The sequence below is a fragment of the Thalia democratica genome, chromosome 3, assembly GCF_965202585.1.
Source record: "Thalia democratica chromosome 3, ktThaDemo2.hap1.1, whole genome shotgun sequence".
NCBI classification, from domain to species: domain Eukaryota; kingdom Metazoa; phylum Chordata; class Thaliacea; order Salpida; family Salpidae; genus Thalia; species Thalia democratica.
Genome location: NC_139167.1, coordinates 27,338,233 through 27,359,858, shown reverse-complemented (window position 1 = coordinate 27,359,858; position 21,626 = coordinate 27,338,233). Strand labels below are relative to the sequence as shown.

The following is a 21,626-nucleotide window of genomic DNA, read 5'->3' as shown; positions in this document are numbered from 1 at the left end:
AAAGTATTTTTAATGGCTTAAAATCATAATTAAATTTTAGATTTAGCATATATTTTATTCACAATGAATTTTATAAAAAGTTCAATATACATTAAAAAACATATATTTAAAAAACAAAAAAAAAGTTTAAAAGCTAGTATAAAACTATTAAATTTCCAGAATTTTAAATAACTCAGCAAAAGTTTTTCTAAAGGAGTTAAGTTCATAATTTATTTTTATTTTTTTTTTCACGATAATTTTTATTAAAAGTTTTATTTATTCTACCTAAAACTTATAATAATTAAATAGAATCGATAGAGAACTATTTGAACCCAAATATAGTAACACCAAGTGTTTAGTATTTTTAGTAGTTTGGTTAAAAGTGGTTGCGTTTTTTTAACGATCAAGTTTAGGTTAAAATTTAATAGATTTTGCAACTCTATTTTCTAATAAAGTAACATTTTACATTTTTATTTAAGTTAAGAAAAAAATTATTCAAACTAACTTTAAAACAAAATTAAAATAAATTAATTTTCATGCTACTTCTTATATGAAGTTTTTTCGTAGTTTGTCTTATAAACAGGTCAATAATTTTGCTAATAATTAATGTTTGTTACCAGAATCTGTAATTATAAAACTTAAAGATGCAACTGAGTTCAAAATTATTATTTCTAACATTTTTTCCTTAAATAACTACACAAACGCAATGCCAGTTGACTAACTCCAATGCAATAATCATACATTTCTGAGAGAATCAGCAACTGGCGGGAACATTGTACTAAGAACAAGCAACATGTATTTCACTTCAAACTTACAGCTGCAAACTAGGAGTACCGATGCATGGACGATTTTAGTGTCAACTTCAGCAAAACGCTTACATATTTTTGGTATCAAAGAAAGTGGAAAAAGTTACAAATTTCTGACACTGAGCAACGAAATGTTAGAACTAATTGATGAAAATGACCCATCTTTTGAAACTTGTAAAAGTACTTTTCAAAAAGTGGAAAAAAAATTGAAACTTTATAACACAGAAACGTTTCTTTTTTGTTCAAAAGACAACATCAAACAACCCTGTTTTCACTATAATGATGCACTACAGGTAAAAGTTGAGCAATAAAATTAGATGAATTTTACAGTTACACAATTTAAGTTATTTCATGAAAATTTATATAAAACTACTTGTTAGCTTCTTTTTAGCTTTTTTAATAAAAAATACTAATATGATTGTTATAAAAAAACGCTTTTTTTGTTTATAACTTTTGTAATAATTCTTATTTTTGTCGAATATTCGTTAGAAGTTTGATTTTTTATTTATTTTGCTCATCAAATTCCTGTGCTATTTAGTGTTAATGAAATTTAATAACTTATTTAATCATTCCCTTTTTTTACCTTTTTTTTGTTAAATAAATGTTATTTTTAATGTAAGAAAGTAGTATAAGTAACATTTTTTGTTTTATGACTATTAATTCTTAACAAAATAAGTTTGAAAAAAAAAAAAACATACTTAACTTGCTGCAAAAAAAAATGCTTTTTATTTATGCAGTAAAACTAAATTATCATGTTTAATTGACACTGTCAAATTTTTTTAAATAAAAAAAGAGAGCTTCTTCTTTTGAACAGAAATACATAAAATACAAGAAAAATGTTTAATAAAAATTGTTTATGTTACAATAACTTCTTTTAATTTGACCTTTGCCTACATAAGGATAAACTTGTTTTGCATTGTATTAAAAATATATTAATGGATTTTTTGAGTAGGAACTAAATTTCATGCCATAAGAATTTGAAGAACTAGAACTGCTACTTTTTACTAGGAAACTTCAAAAGATTTCATTTTAGATGTATATACATATAAAAGGCAAGAGTGCTGTATTATTATTATTTGTTTGTGTTTTAAACTCTCATTATTTCCTTATACTTTCATTATTTAATACAGTCAAGTTGAAAATTTTTACTTAATCTCTTATTGTTAACAAAGTTTCTGATATACCTAGTAAAACTAAATGTTTATCAATTAGTCAAGGAACATAAGTTTACAACATCTAAAGATATAGAGAGGTGAGTTAGCATTTATAAATATATTAAAAAATGAAAATATGCAATAAAGCTAATTTATGCAATTTTTTAAAAACTTAGAACTTTTATTTTTTGAATATTTTAGACTTTTAAAATGCGAAACTAAACGAGAGCTCGTAACGTCACGAGTACGTAAAGATGCGAGAGGTTACTGTACAGCATAAATTATAACCTGAAAACAAAAAATATGTATTTGGAAGAAATTAAATCATACTACGTGAAATGACTCAATAGTAATAATTTCATTTTGATAATTTCTGTTTGTTGAATATTAGAGAATAGTTACGTAATGCTTGATTCTGAAAAAAGTTTCAAGACTATTAAATAAGTACATTTGCCAAATCAATACAAAAAAAAAGTTCTGTCTTACACATAAGTAAACTAGAAACACTGTTTAAAGCATCTTGTGAATATTTCGAAACAAGTTTCTATACAAAACACTGTAGACAAAACTATCTAACTTACAGTGTAATAAAAATAACTAATTCAAAATTATTTTTCTAAACATTACTACAAATATTTTTTTTTGATTTTAAAGCAATATTCAGATCTAACTGGACTCAGTTTTCTTTTACTAATATTTGGATCTGGTAGATTACCAGTTTAATGTATAGTTTTAACGAATTATAAAAGGCTTAGTAAACTTATAGCTTTTAAATATAAGTCAATTTATGTATACATTTAAGTAAAGTATAATTTTTCTACTAAAAACTTAAAGCAGAGGTTGTCAAAATTTTGTACACCTAATTTCTATTTAGACAGATTAGTGTTAAATAATATTCTTATTTGTTATTATTGTGGTCAAGTTGCTGTTTTTTATTTAAACTTACTTTGTTTATAGAAAACTGACAGTAATTTTTAAATTATAATCAGGTTTTCTACACACTAATATTAAAGCTGCTTTTAGTACTGAATTTAACTTCAGTGAACAGCAAAGCAACTTAATTACACACTGCTATTCGTAAATGCACACTTTGAAAACACTGCGTTTACAAACTAAAGGACAGTGTTACAAATATAGATTCATTAAAAAAAAACGTTTTAACTCGTTTTTTTGTGAAATAGTTACGTCTGTTGAACCTCAAAAAAAAAACTTATAAAAACTTTTAACGCACGTATATGATAAATAAGAAAAATATTAGTAATATTTTCTGAACTCAAAAAGTTTTTCTAACAAAAACCAGTTCAATATAATTTAAAATATACAGCCTAGTTTATATTTTAATTAATATTTTTTAAACATAACAAATTACACTGCCTAGCATCTAGCTCTAGTATAAGCACATAAATATTTTTATAGTGATTTTAATGTGGGATATAGACTGAAAACATAATTAAATTCCTAATTTATATAATCTTACTGACTTTTTTTTTTTGCAACAAGTCAAGTTAAGAAATTCTTTCGTAAAACTGGAATTTAACTTTTGTTAATTAATTATTAAGAAAACAAATGTTAAAATAGTAAAAACAAAATTCAATTCTAAAACGTCAACACGTTGTGAACTAATTTAAAATGATCGTTTATTATTGAAAATGTTAATTACAAATTTTTTAGAAGGTACAAACTTATATGAATGTACACTTTATAGTCGTGATAAAGAAATACTTGTGACAAATTTATAATCTAAAATATGTTATTCAATTTACTTTAGTTTTTGGTAGTTCTTATACTAAAAATTTCTCTAGATTGAAACATGTTTAACATTTTTCTTTTATGAATACTTGACTTAGTTTGACTACAATTCAACTAGACAAACTTTATCGACAACGGCTACAGATTTTATTTTGAGACAATTAAAAGTCAATTCATGTTTTTTTAACTAAAATTAATGTTAGCTTTATTCATAACATAACTATAATTTACTTTTAACAAAACCAATTGTTTATAAACTTCTAGAAATAGATGCAAACAACTTTGTATTACAATGTTCCTATTAGGTTTTGAGTGATAGTTTTTTTATTTCAAAATCAAGAAATGTTTTAATTTTGTTTATTAGTTGTTTAAACACAACATTTTTTTTTTACTAGATTAACTATTTATAATTTTTGTAGCTACTTTAACTAAATTTAGTAATAAAATTACAGATTATCAGTTTTTTCATTTTAGAAACTGGTTTGTTTTATGAAACTTTTTTAATTTTTCACCTAAAATTGTTATTTAGTTTAAACTTTATTTAAAAGTACTACTAACAGCTTGTATTTTAAAAAGCTATTATGTACACTTTTTACATTTATATGATGAAAGAAAAATTTTACAAAATTGGCAAAAATTAAAATGATGCTTTATTTAGATTTTTTTTAACTTTATAAGTAATATTATCTATTGGTTTTCTTAAAAACTAAAGTTTTCGAATGTTGAACTGTTTTTAAATTTTGCAATTCGAACAAAGATATTAACTTTTATCTATTTTTATGTTTTCTAAGCTTCTTTTTTAATAAAATTTGTTTTAAAACTGTTTGAATTATTTTTATACTAACAAAATTTCTTTTAGCTCAAAACAATATTTTAAAACAATTGCCATTTTTTATATTAAATTTTATTGTTGATTAGAATAATTCTAAATGTTATCATCTGCATCTTTAAACTATAATTTTTAGTTGAGCTTAGCAGTAAGTTTAAATTAATTTATTTAGACTGTTGACTGATTGATTTAATATTTTTGATTTAAAAAATATGCTATAGAACTCTTTCAATTAAAAAAAATCTACGTCTTTTATTTGTGTTGTAGTTTACAAAAATGTATCCAAAAAAAAAAGTATTTTGAAATATTTTAATAACATATTTCACAAATCGTTTACTAATTAAAAATAATCATTGAAATTATAAAAAAATTATAAAACTTACTTAATTTTAAATTTAATCTTTTCAAGTAAATTAAAAGAACTAAGTAAGTTTAGTTTTATATTTACTAAATCTATGCTTAACAAATCAATACTTGATTAAAACATCTTTGTTTTTGTTTTCTAAAGTTAGTAGTTTACATGTAGCAAAAACTTCTGCTGTATCAATTAGTTTAGCTTAGTATTACTACTTTCTCCTTTCTCAATTTACTCGAAGTATTTTAGCTTCATTCAAGCATGACGAGATTTTAGTACTTAAACCAAGGCAACAATGCCAAGCTGGTAGGATATAGTATTTTGTAATAAAAACTTTCAGTACATTTTTATAACCACAAAACTATTTTAAAATTAGAAAACTTTTTTCATACTCATGTATTACTTTTAACTTAAAATATTGTAGTGTAATAGAATTTTATATTCAAATACAATACTATTAATTACACTATCACTACATTATTTTTCGTCTTTACGTAAATTTACAAACGGTACAAAATACATTACATAATTTATTTTTACGATCTTAAGATTTCTACATATTTAATTAAAATTGTAATTTATTTCCTAAATAGTTAATTAAACTGAAGCTTTAATATCGAACTACTACTTTTATTTCCCACAATAACTCTTGTGAACACTCCAATGAAGTTTCTGACATCTTAGAGTGCAATACACTGCCTGTAAAATTTAAAAATAAATTTTTATCAGCACTTTAACTCGCCTCAACTCTAAAACTTTATATGCCTAAAAGAAGTTCGATATCAATTCATATGTTTGAATATTTTATTAACATTTTGTCACAATTTTATCAAAATAATACTCTAAATCTAAATTTTGTATTTATTACACTGACCAGCAGTATTTAATGCTTTTTAATTGAAAGATTGTACTACAAATAGTATAAATTTAGTTAGAGTACTTAAGCAATCATTTTTGTCAGAAAAATGAGGTAGATGTACAAAAGTAAAATTTGAAAACTATACAAAGCATTATTTATGTGTTAACTTTTTATAGCTACATTATAACTGTAATAAAATTAACCATATTAACTATTCAAACATATTGTGCTTATTCTGATACATGAAGCTTATTCAATTGTAAGCCACGAAGTTAACAGTGTTTCACCTAATGATGGTTTATAAGAACAAGACAATAAATAAAATTGAAGCACGAATTAAATTATATCAAAAGCAAAAGATTAATATAAAAGTATAACAGTATCTTAACTATATATATACAAGGTTTCCTTTAAAATTTCAGAAAAATTGATGTAGGTAAATATGAAGAAATATACCAAAACTCTAGAGAAAATTATAATTTTTCGTCTGGTAGATAGTGTTAGTGAACAACTACATTAACTTACCGTTCATAATGTTCTTAAAGTTCATTTTAAAATATTTTTTTGTACATTAAAACTACTGTAATTTTTTAATCAAAGTTATTTATTTATAAAGTATAATGCCAGTTTTTACATATTAAATACTTTACCTTTTGTTATTTATTTTCTTAACTTAAGAAAAAAAGAAAACTAACAAATCTATGAAAAAGATGTTTAGTATGCTGTTATTTCTTTTTAATTTAAAACTCTCCTTTCTTAAAGCTTTACTCTAAAGTATAAATAAACTTAAAAAAAAAGTTGATTGTATCATTACTAAAACTGCAATTATCAAAACTAAAAATAGCAAAATTGAAATTAATATTTCAAATTCTTAAAAAAATATCAAAAAATTAGGAAAGTGGGACCCTAAAATTTTGTATGAAATTGTAATATAACATGTATCAGGGTTGCTGAAGGTTTAAAAAAATCTCCAGCTTTTTTGTATTTTTCCAAAGAACAATTTTTAGATCCGATAATAGTAAAAAATCAAGTTAGAGATAAAATTTGTCTTAAATAGTATAACAACATTAAAAAAATACTGTAATGCTACTTCAAACGTTTGTTTTAATAAGTAAAACTTTAAATATTATAAAAGTATATTATTTTTTGATATGTTTTACGTAATCATTGGAACTTTTATTACTTTACATGCAAAAAAATATTTAAAATAAAGTTTTTTTTTTAATTTTTGTTTTAAACTTTAAGCTTGTTCAGTTTTTTTCAAAATTACTAGAATTCCAAGTATTTTTAGCCTATATTGTCAAATTTCAGGATTTTCCACGATTATAGATTTTTAGCAACCCTGATGTAATTATTATATAAAAACAACTATTTTCAACTAGCAAAAAACCAACTAGAAAAATAGTAGTCATTTAACATAGTAAACTTTTATCTTTTTAGTTTCGATAGCGAGCTTTGGCAACTGTGAAATAAGAATTCATTGTATCACTCTCTCTTTTTATGATTAGTGTTTTGCTTTTGATATTGTATATACTTATGGTTTAATAACTTTATCTGTTTTAACTTTAAAGTTTTGATAAACCTTCATTAGGTAAAACGCTGTTAACTTTGCGAACTACCACGAATTCAAAAGACTCACCCTAAACTAAACAACTTAGACTAAGACTAAATAACTTAATTTTTTTTTTTCAAAATTTGTTTTAATCAAAACAAATAGATTGTCAGTTAATAATAAAACTTAATTCAAGTAGTATTACGACTGTTTTTAAATGATAAACAAACTTTTTTGCAGCGGCTGCAACGAAATTCAGACTTGCTCTTACCGCAAGTGCAACAATCATCTTTTGATGTGCTTGAAGCACTCAATCCATTCAGTAAATTGTTAAGACAGACCAGCGATGTCGGTTCACTTCCCTAAACAAATTCAATCGTTAAATTAAGGGTATTACAGACTTTTAACTTTTTTAATTACAAATTAACTCTTTGTTAAAAAAGTCTCTTTTAACATCTATAATGTGTCTCAAAATATTAATTGAAAATTAAACTTAAAATCAGATAATTTATTAAATTTTCAACTATTAAAAATATTTTTGTACATTAAGGTTTTCAGTTAGTATTGTGTCTGAACTTAATCAATATACATTTTACACGAAAAATAAAAGCTTAGTCATTTCCAAACAAATCTTATTATTGAGGGAGTTGCCAATATTTGATACAAAAATAATTGAATCACCATGAATTTAAGGTTAAGTATAAATAAATTAAATTACTGTTGTAAGACCTAGAAATTAAAAGTTAAACACTAACTAAGGGTCAAAATTATAAGATCCATGGAAATACTTATTAATTAACTTTGAATTATAAGAGTTTCATAAATTATATCAATAAAAATTTAAATATTTAAAAAATCAAACTAGTTAGAGTTAGCCTGTGTTGATGCTTACTCTGATTTCATCGGTTAAATCAATGTATTTTATAAAGTTCTCAAATTTAAATGCATTGAAAATGGCTTTTTAAAGCCATGTCTTAAGTTTAATATAAGTAGAGCGAACAAGATTCTTTTTCAGTTGAGTTGATTAGTTTTATGGTATGAATATTTTTTTCCAATTAAAAAAATATGAAAACGTTTTCAAATTTGCTAAACAGTTAAAAAAAATGTTAACAGATAAAATCATCTATACACTTACTACTTTTGTCTTCGAAACAGTGGTGACAAATTCAATAAAAGCTGGCATTTCTGTGAAAGGAAATGATTTCATTGAGTTTTGTATGAAATACTCAACCGTTATTGGGAAACCATTACCGTCTGCATGGAGCATCCTAAATTTTAATGTTGTTTTAATTTTTATTGAAACGTTTAAGATGTAAGATATGTATTTGTTATAAATCATATATTTCTCTAATCAGCGATTGCTTCTGCTAACAATTAGTTGTCTATACAACAAAGACTTGATTATTATTTATTATGCCATATTCTAAACATGATCAAGCCCTTGAAACTAGACACTAGTCTATTAAATTGAACCACCTCAATAACCGAATTTTTTAACAAAAAATAAATCAAAACGTAGGCATTTTAAGTTAAAAATTTGTAATCATTGTTAAGTCAGTTTTAAAATGAGATGTACAATAATATAAACTAGTGGTCAGAATATAACTGTTAAGTCAAATTAAAATACAGAAGTTACTTACATTCTTCGAAATCTTATTTAAAATATAAAAAATGGTCATAATAAAACCCAATGACTTCAATTAGTAAATAAAATTATAAAAATGAAAAAACTTTAATAACTTTAAACGTTTTTACCATCACAATGTTTTCTGTTTTGAACGTAATAATGTAGTGAAGTAATGATACTTAACAATTTTTAATTCAAAATATGTGAAATTATTATATTTTTTGATCAATGCAGTGACTAATGAGCTAGTTTAAATTCATCGACTAGCTAATTAAAACGATAAAAAAAGATAAAATTTAAATCTTCTGATATAAGAAAGTACTAAATTATACTAATTGCACTATGGTTAAAAACTGTTAGTTCTTTTTAATACAGTTTTAGACATCATAAACTATTAAATTTCATACTGTGACATAGCTGTTAAGAAAAATTAATTTCGTATTAGTTTATTTATTTTTAACTTACTTACTTTTTAATCAATCTATCTATTTTAGGCTCCTTCGTGCTTGTGAAGTAGATTCTAACTTTGTTCACAATACAGCTGATGTAGTGCAACTTTATCGCTAATATTTCATCAAAATCTTGTCTGTAAATATTTTAAAAGATAAATAGCATAAGGTGTTAATAAAATATAAAGCTTTACTTAAGATCCATGCACAAATTTTGATTAAGCTGTAGCTACGAAAATATAGTGACAGAAAATAAATTCAAAACTAGAAAAATTGATATCATTTTATTTTTATCACATACACTCTCTTTTATTTAAAGTTTTTTTAACTTAATTTGTAACATTATATTTTAAATTGTTAAACTGCTTTTCAACTGAAACTTTTAATTCGGTAGGGTTCATTGGGTTTGCATATTAAAATCGTTTGTATAAAATTGTGTAAACGTATGTACTTTTATTTTAATTTTTGATTTTAGACCTTTATCATTTACCCAACTTACAAAACAGTTAATTAATAAAAATATTTTTTTTCTAACAAAGTAAAAATAGAAAAATTAAAAATAGATTAAGTAGACAAGATATTTCAATAATGTTAGTACTTACAAAACAAAGAGTAAAAAACAAATTATTATACGAGAAAACTTAAAAATTTATATACAATACACCTTGTAAACATCTAGTATATAAAAAAAATATTTTTCTTACGCTGTCCGGTGGCATTTTTTGCAAAGATCTATCAAAACATTTTGGCATCTACCTAATACATCAGAGTTCAATAAATCAGCATGATCCTTGATATATAGCATTGTCTGTCAAATATAAAAAATAAACTCTATAATGTTTATGTATATACCAAAACTATGGTTGTTATAACATTATTGTATACGTAAAATTACTTGATCAGATATTTATGACTATTAAATTTATTTCATATTTTTCTTTAATTATATACATACAACAGGCCTCACTTTTAAACGAAGACACTTTTGCATGTAGGGTAATTTTTGAACAAGATTATATAAGAATATTAAAAAATACAGTAATAAAAAATTATAACCGACCAACGATTAAGGGGTAACAATTAAGTTTAACAAAAATTGTTTAATTAATAAAAAAAAGGTTAGGGGTAACAGTTACTTTAGATAAATTAAATAAAAAATAAATAAAAATAATTAAACAAACAATTTTTTCAACAGTACACAAGTTTCTTTAGGTAAAAGTGACCGTTCGTGAAAAAGTTACCTTTCACGCTAAATCGTATTCGTGCAAAAAAAGACCTTTCGTGCATATTTAACACCTACCAATCAACTCTATTTACAAAATAATTTATTTTTATAACTGTTTTGTATGTAAAATTAAGACAGCTTTTTATTAATTTTTACCATACACACTGTCAATGAATTTGATATAACCGACCTAAAATTTCTTTAAAAAACATCTGGTTTCTAATTATTTTTCGAATATCAAGATTAAATTCAATATTAAGATTTACAAAAAGGACTTATCAGACTATTAAAAAAACTATTCAACTTTGTTTTTTGTTTACTTTTATAACTATTTTGTACACTTTGTAGAGCTGTTCATTATTTAAAGACAGCAAAACGTCATAAGTTGTAAAAAGTGCTTTTATTTTTTGAAAATTTTCTTGATTTCGTTTTTTTTTTTTTAAGAATGCTGAACAACTAAAGTTTGCATGGAAAGTATGTAAAGCAAGATATGTTTAATCATAAGTAGTTAAATTGTATATACGTTTTTTATTTATTAATCCCCTACTGTAGTACCAGTTACCTCGCTTTATAGTACAAAAAGCTGACAATGTCTGAGACGTTGAGTGTTTTAGCTGTGTCAATGTTTTCAAATTTATACATTAAGGGTCGCCTTAGTACTTTGTACTTGAGCACGCTTTGTAAGATCTCAACAGCGGTTTCTCGCGACTATGCATGCCTGGTGAGTGCTAAAAAGGGTGAAACTGGTCATAGGTTGTCTCGGATGCTGTTGTTAATGGTCGTGTGGTGAGGTTCAATCTTTGTTATTGATAGCCATAGCTTCTCATCTTTGTTGATGATAGCCGGAAAAATACAGACAGCAAATGTTTTTTTTTTTTAAATTATCAACAAGTAATTTCAATGAGTAATTTAAAATTTATGTATTAAAACTACAACTACTCAAAATATAGGTTTAATTGTTTGCAAACAAAAGATCCTATTGAAGTAACTTCACTGGAATATAAATAAAAACAAATTATACAGTAATCTTCCTTTATTCTACCAACATATGTTTCTGTGTGTCAACGAATCAACACACTTCAACTGGGTTGTTATCTTTCCCATTAACAACCCAGTTGAAGTGTGTTGATTCGTTGACACACAGAAACATATGTTGGTAGAATAAAGGAAGATTACTGTATAATTTGTTTTTATTTATATTAAAACTACACTATTCTTTTTAACTTACATTAACAGGATGGGGATTTTCATTAGTGACCAGACCTCTCACGACACCAACAAGCTCCTTTGGTAACCTAGCAACAGTTTCCCCTTCTAGCGGAATCAAATATTCATCAAATTTGCTTACGGACAAGTAGTTTCGTATTTTGTTCAAACATTCTTGCTGTCCTGTTTAATTTTATTGTAAAACATATATCTCTACTTTTTAAAACATCTAACTTATTAGCATAAGAATTGTCAAAGAATCAAATAAATGAAGTTTATATTTTTAAGCCATTTAAGCAGTCACTTTATTTGGTTCAATGTGTTTATAGCCTACAATTACTCATTAGATAAATACTTTTATAATTTTTATGCAATGTGCAGCACTAGTGAAGACGCACTAAGTCATTTTAACTCTTTAAATGAGTTGTATTTTGAATCATGATTTAAAAACATCGGGTATTTTTTACCAAGATGTAGATCCACTTAAGATACTGTTTAAAAAAAAAAAAGAGATTTAGTTCTAGTTGGATAAAATTAATATGATAGAAAAGGATTCGAGTTGATTTTATAGAGACAAACTGTTAATTTTTTTAGGTAATTAGCCTTAAATTTTTAAATATAAGTAAGTCCCTTGAAAATTACTATAAAGTAAAAACTTGAGATAATTGACTGAGCTAAAAGACTAAAAAAATTAAAAAAGTTTTAGTAATGACCACAACTTTTTTTTCAAAGTATAGCCTTCAATATCTTTTTTATGTTAAATAAAATTTAAGAGAAAAGCAAAGTTCTTATCCCTATTTGACTATAATTGATTTAAAATTCAAAATACATAAGGTTTGAAATATATTTAACTATTTTAAGTTTTAGGACTTGAAAATATCAATAATTTTCCAGAAAGTTGAAAAGGTTCAACAACTAAAGTAAAAGCATAATTAATAGACAATTTAAACCAATTTTTATGGAATAAGTATAATATCATATAAATAAAATGTTATAAAATGTATATGATAGATTAGATTAGATTAAAAATTCAAAAAAAAGATAATTAACTAGACATAATATTATTTTAATTTATATAAAAGCAAAACATACCGGTAAATGCAGCTAGGTCTGCAGCTGTTTTTCCTAGAGAATTTTTACAATCTATGATAGCTCCACTGTCAAGTAGTAATGAAACTATTTCAGAGGATCCTAAAAATTCATAACAATTAAGAATCCTTTATACAAAATCGGCTATTAAATTTAGTTAAAATTGTTAAAACCAAACATCGAAATAAAGAATTAGAAGTAAGGCTCTTTATAACTATGTATTGAGGCAGTAGTCAGCAACTGCAGCCTGCAATTGTGCTTTTATTTTAAATTGGATGAGGCCTGCAGCCCACCTGAAGACAAAACTGCAGCCCACAGTAAAAAACATTTAAAATTATACCAAATACTCTTGGATTGAAATGAAGAGCAAAAAAGGGTCTAAGGTTTAGTTTATGGATGTTCGAAACTTACACTAGATATTCTAAATTTGTAAATGAAATAAAATAAGGTAATAATGGCTATTGTTTTTAGGTAAACTTTAAGTGAAACTAGAAAATTTTGATAGACTTTTCGGGCTTGTTTTAAAGAGTAAAAACTAAACTACGGCCTGCAAACATTTTTTTAGATTTGGCGTAAAAATAATAAACGCTTGCTGAATCCTGTATTAAGGCCATAGCAAATTCACCATCTTTTTACAAACTATTTTGTAGGATTTTGTCTTAGTTTTCAGAAACTTCTTACCGCTTAACAAAATTCAAATAACATTCAAGATAAAAGAGATCAACGTATGTGAATTCGATAGGTTCCTAATCGAAAGCGCGCGAAATTAAAATGATGCAAAATAGTATTATTTATTAAAATATTTTTCCTTTATTTCTTAATGAATGTTCTTCAAAATTATACAGTCATTCTGTTAGTAAAACTAATACATATAATACAAAAACTTTCCTTTTTATTGTTTTTTTATTCTCATTTCACAAAAACTTAATTTTTTCACCCCTACTGAAATATAAAAACCAGATATAGTTTAAAAAATTAAAGTAACGTTAAAGCAAAGTTTGAGGTATCTAGCTATAAAAAAGTAAACAAATATTTTTCGTGAAATGTTAAAATTCAAAAGCCTAAAAGAAACAAAATAAAATACCCCAATACTTTTATTAGAAAAACTTATATAAAATAGAGTTCTTAAAAGTATCTGATTTTTATATTCCATAACAACAAACTTTTAATACATACTTTGAAACAAATATAGGGAGGCAGTGATTATAAAACTTTTTTGACCCACCTTATGGCCTTAAATTACCTAAAACATTCTTACTAAAAAGCTACACTTTTGATTTATCAAACTTTACCATTTTTTAAAGACTATGTTAGTGGTGGGCAACTACAAAAAGTACCACCCGTTGCCACTGCTTAATATCTGGTACAAAGATTTTGGAAAAATTTTGGAAACCGTTGACTTTTAGATATGATTTTTTAGTAGCTAATTTTTTACTAAACACATCTTGTATTTAAAAATTAGATTCATTGAGTTAAGTGTTTTTACTAAAAACTGAATAAGTTTGTAGAATATTTTTTTTAGTAAATTCATCTCAGGAATTTTATTTTTGCAGCTTATAAAATTTATTCAGAGATATACTGAGTCGGATATATCTAAATTAGGGTCCAGCAAAATCCGAATAATATTTTTAAAATAGGATCCGCCCAGGTTCGTATGCTAGTTAAAAATAATATTTGTCAACACCTAAATAATATTTATTGAAATCCAGATACTTTTTGGTCCAGTATATCACTAGCGATAACACTTTACAAATTACTTTTAATAAAAGTATAACAAATAAAATCTTTATTTTTTTCGGTGCATAGCTTTATTAAAGTAGTTAATAAAACACATTTTAAAAACAATAACAAATTGTAAAGATCTTTTAATTAACATTTTTCATTACAATAACTTAATAAGAACAAACTGAAATAAAACTATATTATAAGCAAAACCGTAGAACTTTTAAGTTCTTTAAACAATGTAAAAACTGAGAGTATAGTTTGAAACAATATTTAACCAAGAGCTAGAATAACATAGTTGATAACTATGTTATTCACTTGTGTTCTGATCAGGCCAGATAATGTCGTTTTGTATCCGTACCAAGCCGGATCCTAATTTGAAAATATCATTTATATCTAAATCCATCTTAAAAACTAGTTTGAAAAAAAAGCCAGATTAGGCAGGATCATATTTTGAAATAAAAATTCGGATCTAGCCAAACTCTAGTTTAAATATATCGTAATCTGGTCAAATCTATAACAATATCCATTTTTTGAATTATATAGATCCCCAAATAAACTTTTTTTTTAAGTTGGTGCAGTGGTATGCACCTGCTTGAATAAAAAAGGTAATAGACATATTATAAGGTTAGTTTTGAAACTTACATTATACATTACAAGAAATTCTGAAACTTATGCTAGATATTCTGAGTTAATGGTGAAATGCAAAAAAAATATTAGACCTTCTTTAAGGTAGTTTTGAAATTTACACTAGCTATTATTGGAAAGTTTATAAAGTTTTAAAGATTCGTAAAATGCTATGAATTTAAATTTAAAATTAAGATCCAGAACTGGCAAGATCATAAATAAAAAAAACTTGGATTCAACTAGGTGTTAATTTTATGGATCTTGTACATCACTCATGTAAACAGTAACCCTTGGTTAGCTATTTAATTTCAATTGAATATTTCATTATTAATTCATTTTATAATTTGTTAATTTTTTAATATTTTGCTAAAAATATGCTTTTATTTCAGTTTTATTTTACTAAAATATTTCAGTAATAATACATTAATATTTAATTTTCTCAAATTGCCCTGATAGTCATCAGTTCTTCGTGATTTTTTGTCTTTTTTAATTTATTAAATATACAAAAAATTACATTTCAACAAAACTTTGGTTCAAAATCATCATTAATTCCTTATTCCTTAATTCCAAAAAAAAATCGGCAGGTAAGTAAAGTGATGCAATTTTTTCTTGCTGAAAAAATTAAAAAGTTATATATTTCATGTATTTAATAACTACTAAAACATTGATTAAAAGTACTAGTCAGAGGATTTTTACAACTAATTATAAATTATCAAATGTGTGTTGTAATATATTATAGTCAAATCATTTTTAAATCGTTTAATAATTATTAATTATCCCATGTTAATGACTACAAAGCAATAATCGACCAAATAATAAACAAAGTTGTATACAATCTACACACTTTAAACTGGTTACATCAAAAGCTTGTTATTTCGACTTTTTTCATTATTTAAAACTAATCAATAGTTTTCTACGCAAATGTAAAACTTGAATAATATCTTAAAGCTTACCAGATAGAGAAGCCATCATGAGCGGTGTGTATTTGTGATCCTGAGAAGCATGATTTACATTGGCGCCATTACTCAAGAAATAGCTGCACATTTCGAAGTTTCCACTGTATGAAGCTTGCATTAATGGTGTCATTCCATTCTGAAAAAGTTTGATTAACTAATGTAAATATATATTCTTGCAAGATTGCCAATCTCTGAGAGAAAAAACTCAGTTTATTAAAACATCTTTAACCATTTTTGCTATTACCACAGAAATCTTGAAGCCTTTGCATTGTGAACTTATAATCGAACTGGTTATACACTTATTTTATAGTGCGCACAACAAAATCTTTGAAGTAAAAATTAATAATTAACAGCAGTAAAAACTTATACTTAAGCATGATATATGCAAGTTTAAACTGCACTAATAGTTATTTTTGTTAAATAAATAAACTTTAATACTATTGTTTCAAAAATTAGATTAAATTTTAATGATTTATTTCACACTTTTATTTCTGTTCACTTTAGTTTTAACTTTAGTTAAAATACTACAATATAGAACTATTTTAAATTTACTGTATTATTGTTAGTACTTTTAAGTATATTTTTAAAATTTCAAAGTAAAAATAATCTATTTTAAAACAGCTAAAAAGAGCATACTCAATTAGCAGTGCGAACCTAAATAAGTAGGTACCTGAGCATCAGGTTAGTGTATATGGAAGACCTTTTACTGTTCTAATTTTCAACATATTATTTTTTCATGTATTAATAAGATTTTAAAATTTATACAACTTATAATAAGTAAACTTCTATAAAACTATATTTTGTCATTTTTAAATTGAAATAAAAATAGTTAAAACATTCATCAGTGATTTACTGAGAAGAATTTTCAGATGCTATTTATTTAGTTTTTAAACTACGATTAACGGAATGCAAACATATGCTTTCATTTTTATGATTATGAAAAACTTACTTTTTATTTAGACAGAGCTAGCCACAGAGTGGACAATTAAGAATACTTAATATAGTAACTGATCAATAAACAAGATTTAAATATCAGAGCATATTTTATCTACTAGATATTAAAAAACGAATTTAAAATCTAACAAATCTAGACTGAGCATCTGAAAAGAAAACCTAAACTAGTCTGAGCTGGTCTGATAATTAAAAAAAAAAGTTGCATGAGTTGTATAGCGACCTTGCTTAAAATTAAATACTTAGTTCAGGTTAAAAAAACCTTTAAAGTACAACTATTTTAACAATGAAACCTCATCACAGATATCCACTTTAAAGTTGGAACCATCATAACACCTTTTTACCTCTTCAAAATCACCTATAAGTTTAAAAATCAGTTTATCATTCTAATAAATAGCATTTTTTACTAGAATTATAAGCATCTATTAAGTATGTTTTACAGGTCACAAGACTTGCTTTTTTTAAATTTAATGAGAGTTAAAAAATCTGACAGTAATAAATAACAATTAAACATCAAACCAATGTTTTGATATATAATATGATGTCCTGAGCAATAATGAATCAAAGAATTTCATATTTTTTTTTGTAAAAATGAGTAAAAAAAGTGTGAAAAAACATAATATTATATTGGAACTTGTTCTGAAATAAAATCTTAGATTTTAAAATATTGTTAAATAAATATTAACCCAACTACTTAAACCTTAAAACCGATTAATTAGTTAAGTTAGAGTTTAACAAGTAAATATATAACTTTATCAATAAAATTGTACTTTTTTTTTAAAGAACAATAATCATTTGTATAAATATTTTTTTCTTAAATAATGATTTATTGATTTCTTTTAACTTGATGTTTGTCTTAAATAATAAACAAAATAATGAGATCCTATGCTATGAAAAATAATCATGAAAAGATTAAGGCTTAGCTGAAGTTTATTAACTTTATTTAAACACATAAAAACAACAAAGGAAAATTAGTAAAATACATTTAAGCTATAATTATTTAAACTATTAAAAATATTTGTTTACAAACTATGAAAAGGTAAAAAAGCTTATTTAGGGCATAGGGGGGTCCAACATTTTTTTTTTAACCTAAAATAACATTAGATCTTATATAAAAGCATAAAAACAAACTACAAGCCAGTTTTATGGAACTAAAAAATCTTATTCAACTTTTAAAATATTGTCAATTTTATTAAAAATTTCCAATACAAACAAACAGCAAATTTGTTAGGATCATTTTTCTCAGAAATTTTAAAAATCACTAAAAATCTATCTTATCCTTCATTTTAAAAGCTAGAAACCTCAAAATTTCATGAAACTTTCCTTTTATAGTTTATAAGACTTTAAATGTTGGTATTTAAAAGAAAAAGAAAATTTAGCTAAAACAAACAAATAAAAAGGTTGTTTTTTATTAATAAAAATTTTATTTTTGAAAACTAAAAAAAATTCCTACTTTTAATATTTTTAAAATTTAACAATACACTTTCTGTGAAAATTTTCAAAAAGATTGCTTAAAAAATGAAGGTGAGATAGATTCTTAGTGAAATGGTCTTTTTTCGCGTTTTTAGTTTGCGCCTTTCAATAGAAACTTATTGAGGTCACCGATTTAGATCTCTCATATCTAAAGTAATACTTTGAGTTTTTTAAAGCGGTTTAAAATTTTTGATAGCTCAGATAGAACTCTATAAAATAAGATCAACTTGTAAAAATCAAGGTGGACCCCCCTAAGCCCTTAATAAACAATGATGAAACACTTTAACTACTGATTTTTTTTATTAAATAGCAAACATAATTTTTATTACATTATCTTTACACATGATGATTTATTTATCAGGGTTGCTAAATTTCTGTTTAATTTTTTTCCACATTTATTTTCAAATTTAAATATAAAATTAATCTTTATATAAAAGACCAAGTTATTTAGATTAACATATATTCAAGAATATACTGTAATGCTACTTTAAATGTGTTTATTAAATAATAAGGAAAAAATATTGTCTATGAAATATTTTTTAAATACAATCTTAGTTTCATAGTTTTTAAAATTGTTTAAAACTCCTGGTTTTTCAAAAGGGTTAGTGATTTATGATCAAGATACATGGTTTTTTCAGTATTTTTTAATCTTATATCTCAATTTCCTTTTTTTGCCAAAACTATCAAATTTTAGGTTATTTGAGATTTTAAGGTGACTAATTTATAGATAGATTTTTATCAAGTATACACATAGTTTGCGAACTATCAATTACTTTAGATGAATACTTAAGTTTATAAAAATAAAATAAAAAAGATATAAGCAAAGTACCTGATTGTATAACTTCAAAAACTTTTTCTTGAACTTTATTTATAGCTACCATATTCTGAAATAAAAACATTTGTTGACTTCCTTAAATACCGCAATCACCACTCTAAGTGAAAAAATCTAAACTTCTTTCAGAAAATTTTTTTTGGTTTATTTTTAGTATAAAATTAAACTAAAAGTGAACAAACTGTCTTAATTAGTATAACAAAATTGAATAGATACTGTTAATCTACTTTACATGGGTTTTCTATAAATTATTTAAATGATAATTTTATTGTATTTAATTAAAATCAATACATGTAATGTTTTAGTAATTTAAGGTTTTTTTCAGTTTATTTCAAAATTTATCAAATTAGATCTTTTAAAGTTCTTTTAACTTAAATATTAAATTACAGGCTTTACATGGGTTTTTGGCAAACATTTACTTTTAGAATTGAAGATAACTTCTAGAAAATAAAACATATTAACCTATTAAAACTCATTCCTTATAATAAGTCTTATCATTATACAGAGTTAATAGAGATTTTTTGAATTTTTTTTAGGTTTTCTAAACTTCTTTTAGTTTTCTTTTTAAAGAGATTTTTAGTTAAATTTTTCTATAAACACAATTTAAAGTATAAAAATTCTATTAAAAAGTATAAAATATTGAAAATACATTTTTATGCTACTTTAAATGTGATTTTTATATACCAATTTATTAATTTATTTTTCTGTCGATATGATAAACTTTTTGTATATAATCAAAATTTTATTACTGTACATGTATTATTTTATTTATACAAGGGTTTTCAAGTTTATTTCAAAATTTACTAAATAAGAGTTTTTTCAGTTTTTTTTAACCTAAATTATTAAACTTCAGGTTTTTTGGGGTTGTTTGTCAACCAATTTTTGTAGTTTGCTAAATATTTTTTTATTTTAACTTTAGATTTACAAAACTCAAGACTAGCAAAGAAATTTAATAACAGATAAAGCTTGTTAAAAACTTTTGTTCTGGTAAATAATGATTGTCTACTAGAAAAAAAGTCTACTTCTGAGTTGATCTAAACTTTTTTAATTAATTTTTCACTTACAGAGCAGCTTGAATTTATATTAAGCTGATGACAAAACTTCATACTGAAAGTTTGAATGAACAAAATGGCTTAAACTCTCATGGGTTTATGGTAATGTTTAGCAGGGTTACCAAACTTTGAGATGTTTAAATTAAATAGTTGTATATGATATGGTTACTTTTACTTAATCCAGCAATAACTATAAAAGAGGCAGTTTTAAAACTTAAAGAGTTTTTATACTTTTTCATTCTAATAATTTTATTACTTTCAGCTTTATATTCAATATTTAGCCCTGAGGTCAACCTTAAACAAAAATTTCTTTTACCTTTACATTACTTAAAACAATAATTTTTTTTTCGACAGGGTTTTTCAAAATGGGAATAATTTAATCGATTAGGAAGTAATGCACTGGTAATGCATCCCTGATGTTGGGTTATGAATATCAGGGTGAAGCTGTTTAGCTAATCATAATCATCACATTATTAATTGGCAAATCACTTATTATTATGTATAAAAGTTGATTGATTATGCAAGAAACACATATACACGTTTTTTTTATTACTAGCTTGCATCCACTTTCTGTGTTGTTGGGTCACAGTTTTATATTTGGATTTGAGTGTTGGTATCATTCCACTTACAGCTTATTGGGATTTGTTACTTGTTTGGACACAAATTCTATATATGAATTTGACTGTTGGTATCAATGCTCTTACAGTTTATTTGATCTTGCATTTGTTTCTTGTTTGGACACAAATTATGTACTTGAATTTGAGTGTTGGAATCAGTCCACTTACAGCTTATTGGATTTCGAATTTGTTACCTGTTTGTACACAAAGCCTTTATTTGAATTTGAGTGCTAAAATCAGTCCACTTACAGTTTATTTGATTTTGCACTTCTTACTTTTTTGGACACAAACTCTATATTAGATTTTGAACAGTTGATTTTCAACTCAGCAGTTAGCTACCAGTTCAAAATAAAATAACATTTTTAAATGTCTATTTGTACAATTTTTTAGGGGCTTATATTTTTACAGCTAGGTTTTTATATTTTATTTATTTGCTAATTTATACAACTTTGTTAGAACTGATACTTATTTAAACTGTTTTTATATAAAATATTAATCTGCCAATTTTCTAAATTTG

At 24.3% G+C, this 21,626-nt stretch overlaps 1 protein-coding gene across 1 annotated transcript; it reads right to left on the bottom strand.

The window, feature by feature from the left end:
• Window positions 1-5,502: 5,502 nt before the first annotated feature.
• On the bottom strand, window positions 5,503-21,112 carry LOC145832141 (ankyrin repeat and MYND domain-containing protein 2-like). The gene is made up of 9 exons (XM_082939496.1): window positions 21,050-21,112; window positions 16,182-16,320; window positions 12,883-12,981; window positions 11,813-11,973; window positions 10,064-10,167; window positions 9,380-9,496; window positions 8,419-8,551; window positions 7,510-7,645; window positions 5,503-5,567 (listed from the first exon to the last, which is right to left on the bottom strand). Exons 1-9 carry the CDS (start codon window positions 21,110-21,112, stop codon window positions 5,503-5,505), a joined length of 1,017 nt encoding a protein of 338 aa, XP_082795622.1.
• Between the last annotated feature and the right edge of the window lie 514 nt (window positions 21,113-21,626).

Excerpts from the sequence above, each read along its gene's own strand:
- LOC145832141 (XM_082939496.1), bottom strand. The coding sequence starts at position 21,112 with ATGATACCAACACTCAAATCCAAATATAAAACTGTGACCCAACAACAC. Across the intron at positions 11,974-12,882 it reads AGACCTAGCTGCATTTACCG|GACAGCAAGAATGTTTGAAC; the intron begins GTATGTTTTGCT and ends AAAATTAAACAG. Across the intron at positions 10,168-11,812 it reads AAAATCCCCATCCTGTTAAT|ACAATGCTATATATCAAGGA; the intron begins GTAAGTTAAAAA and ends TATATTTGACAG.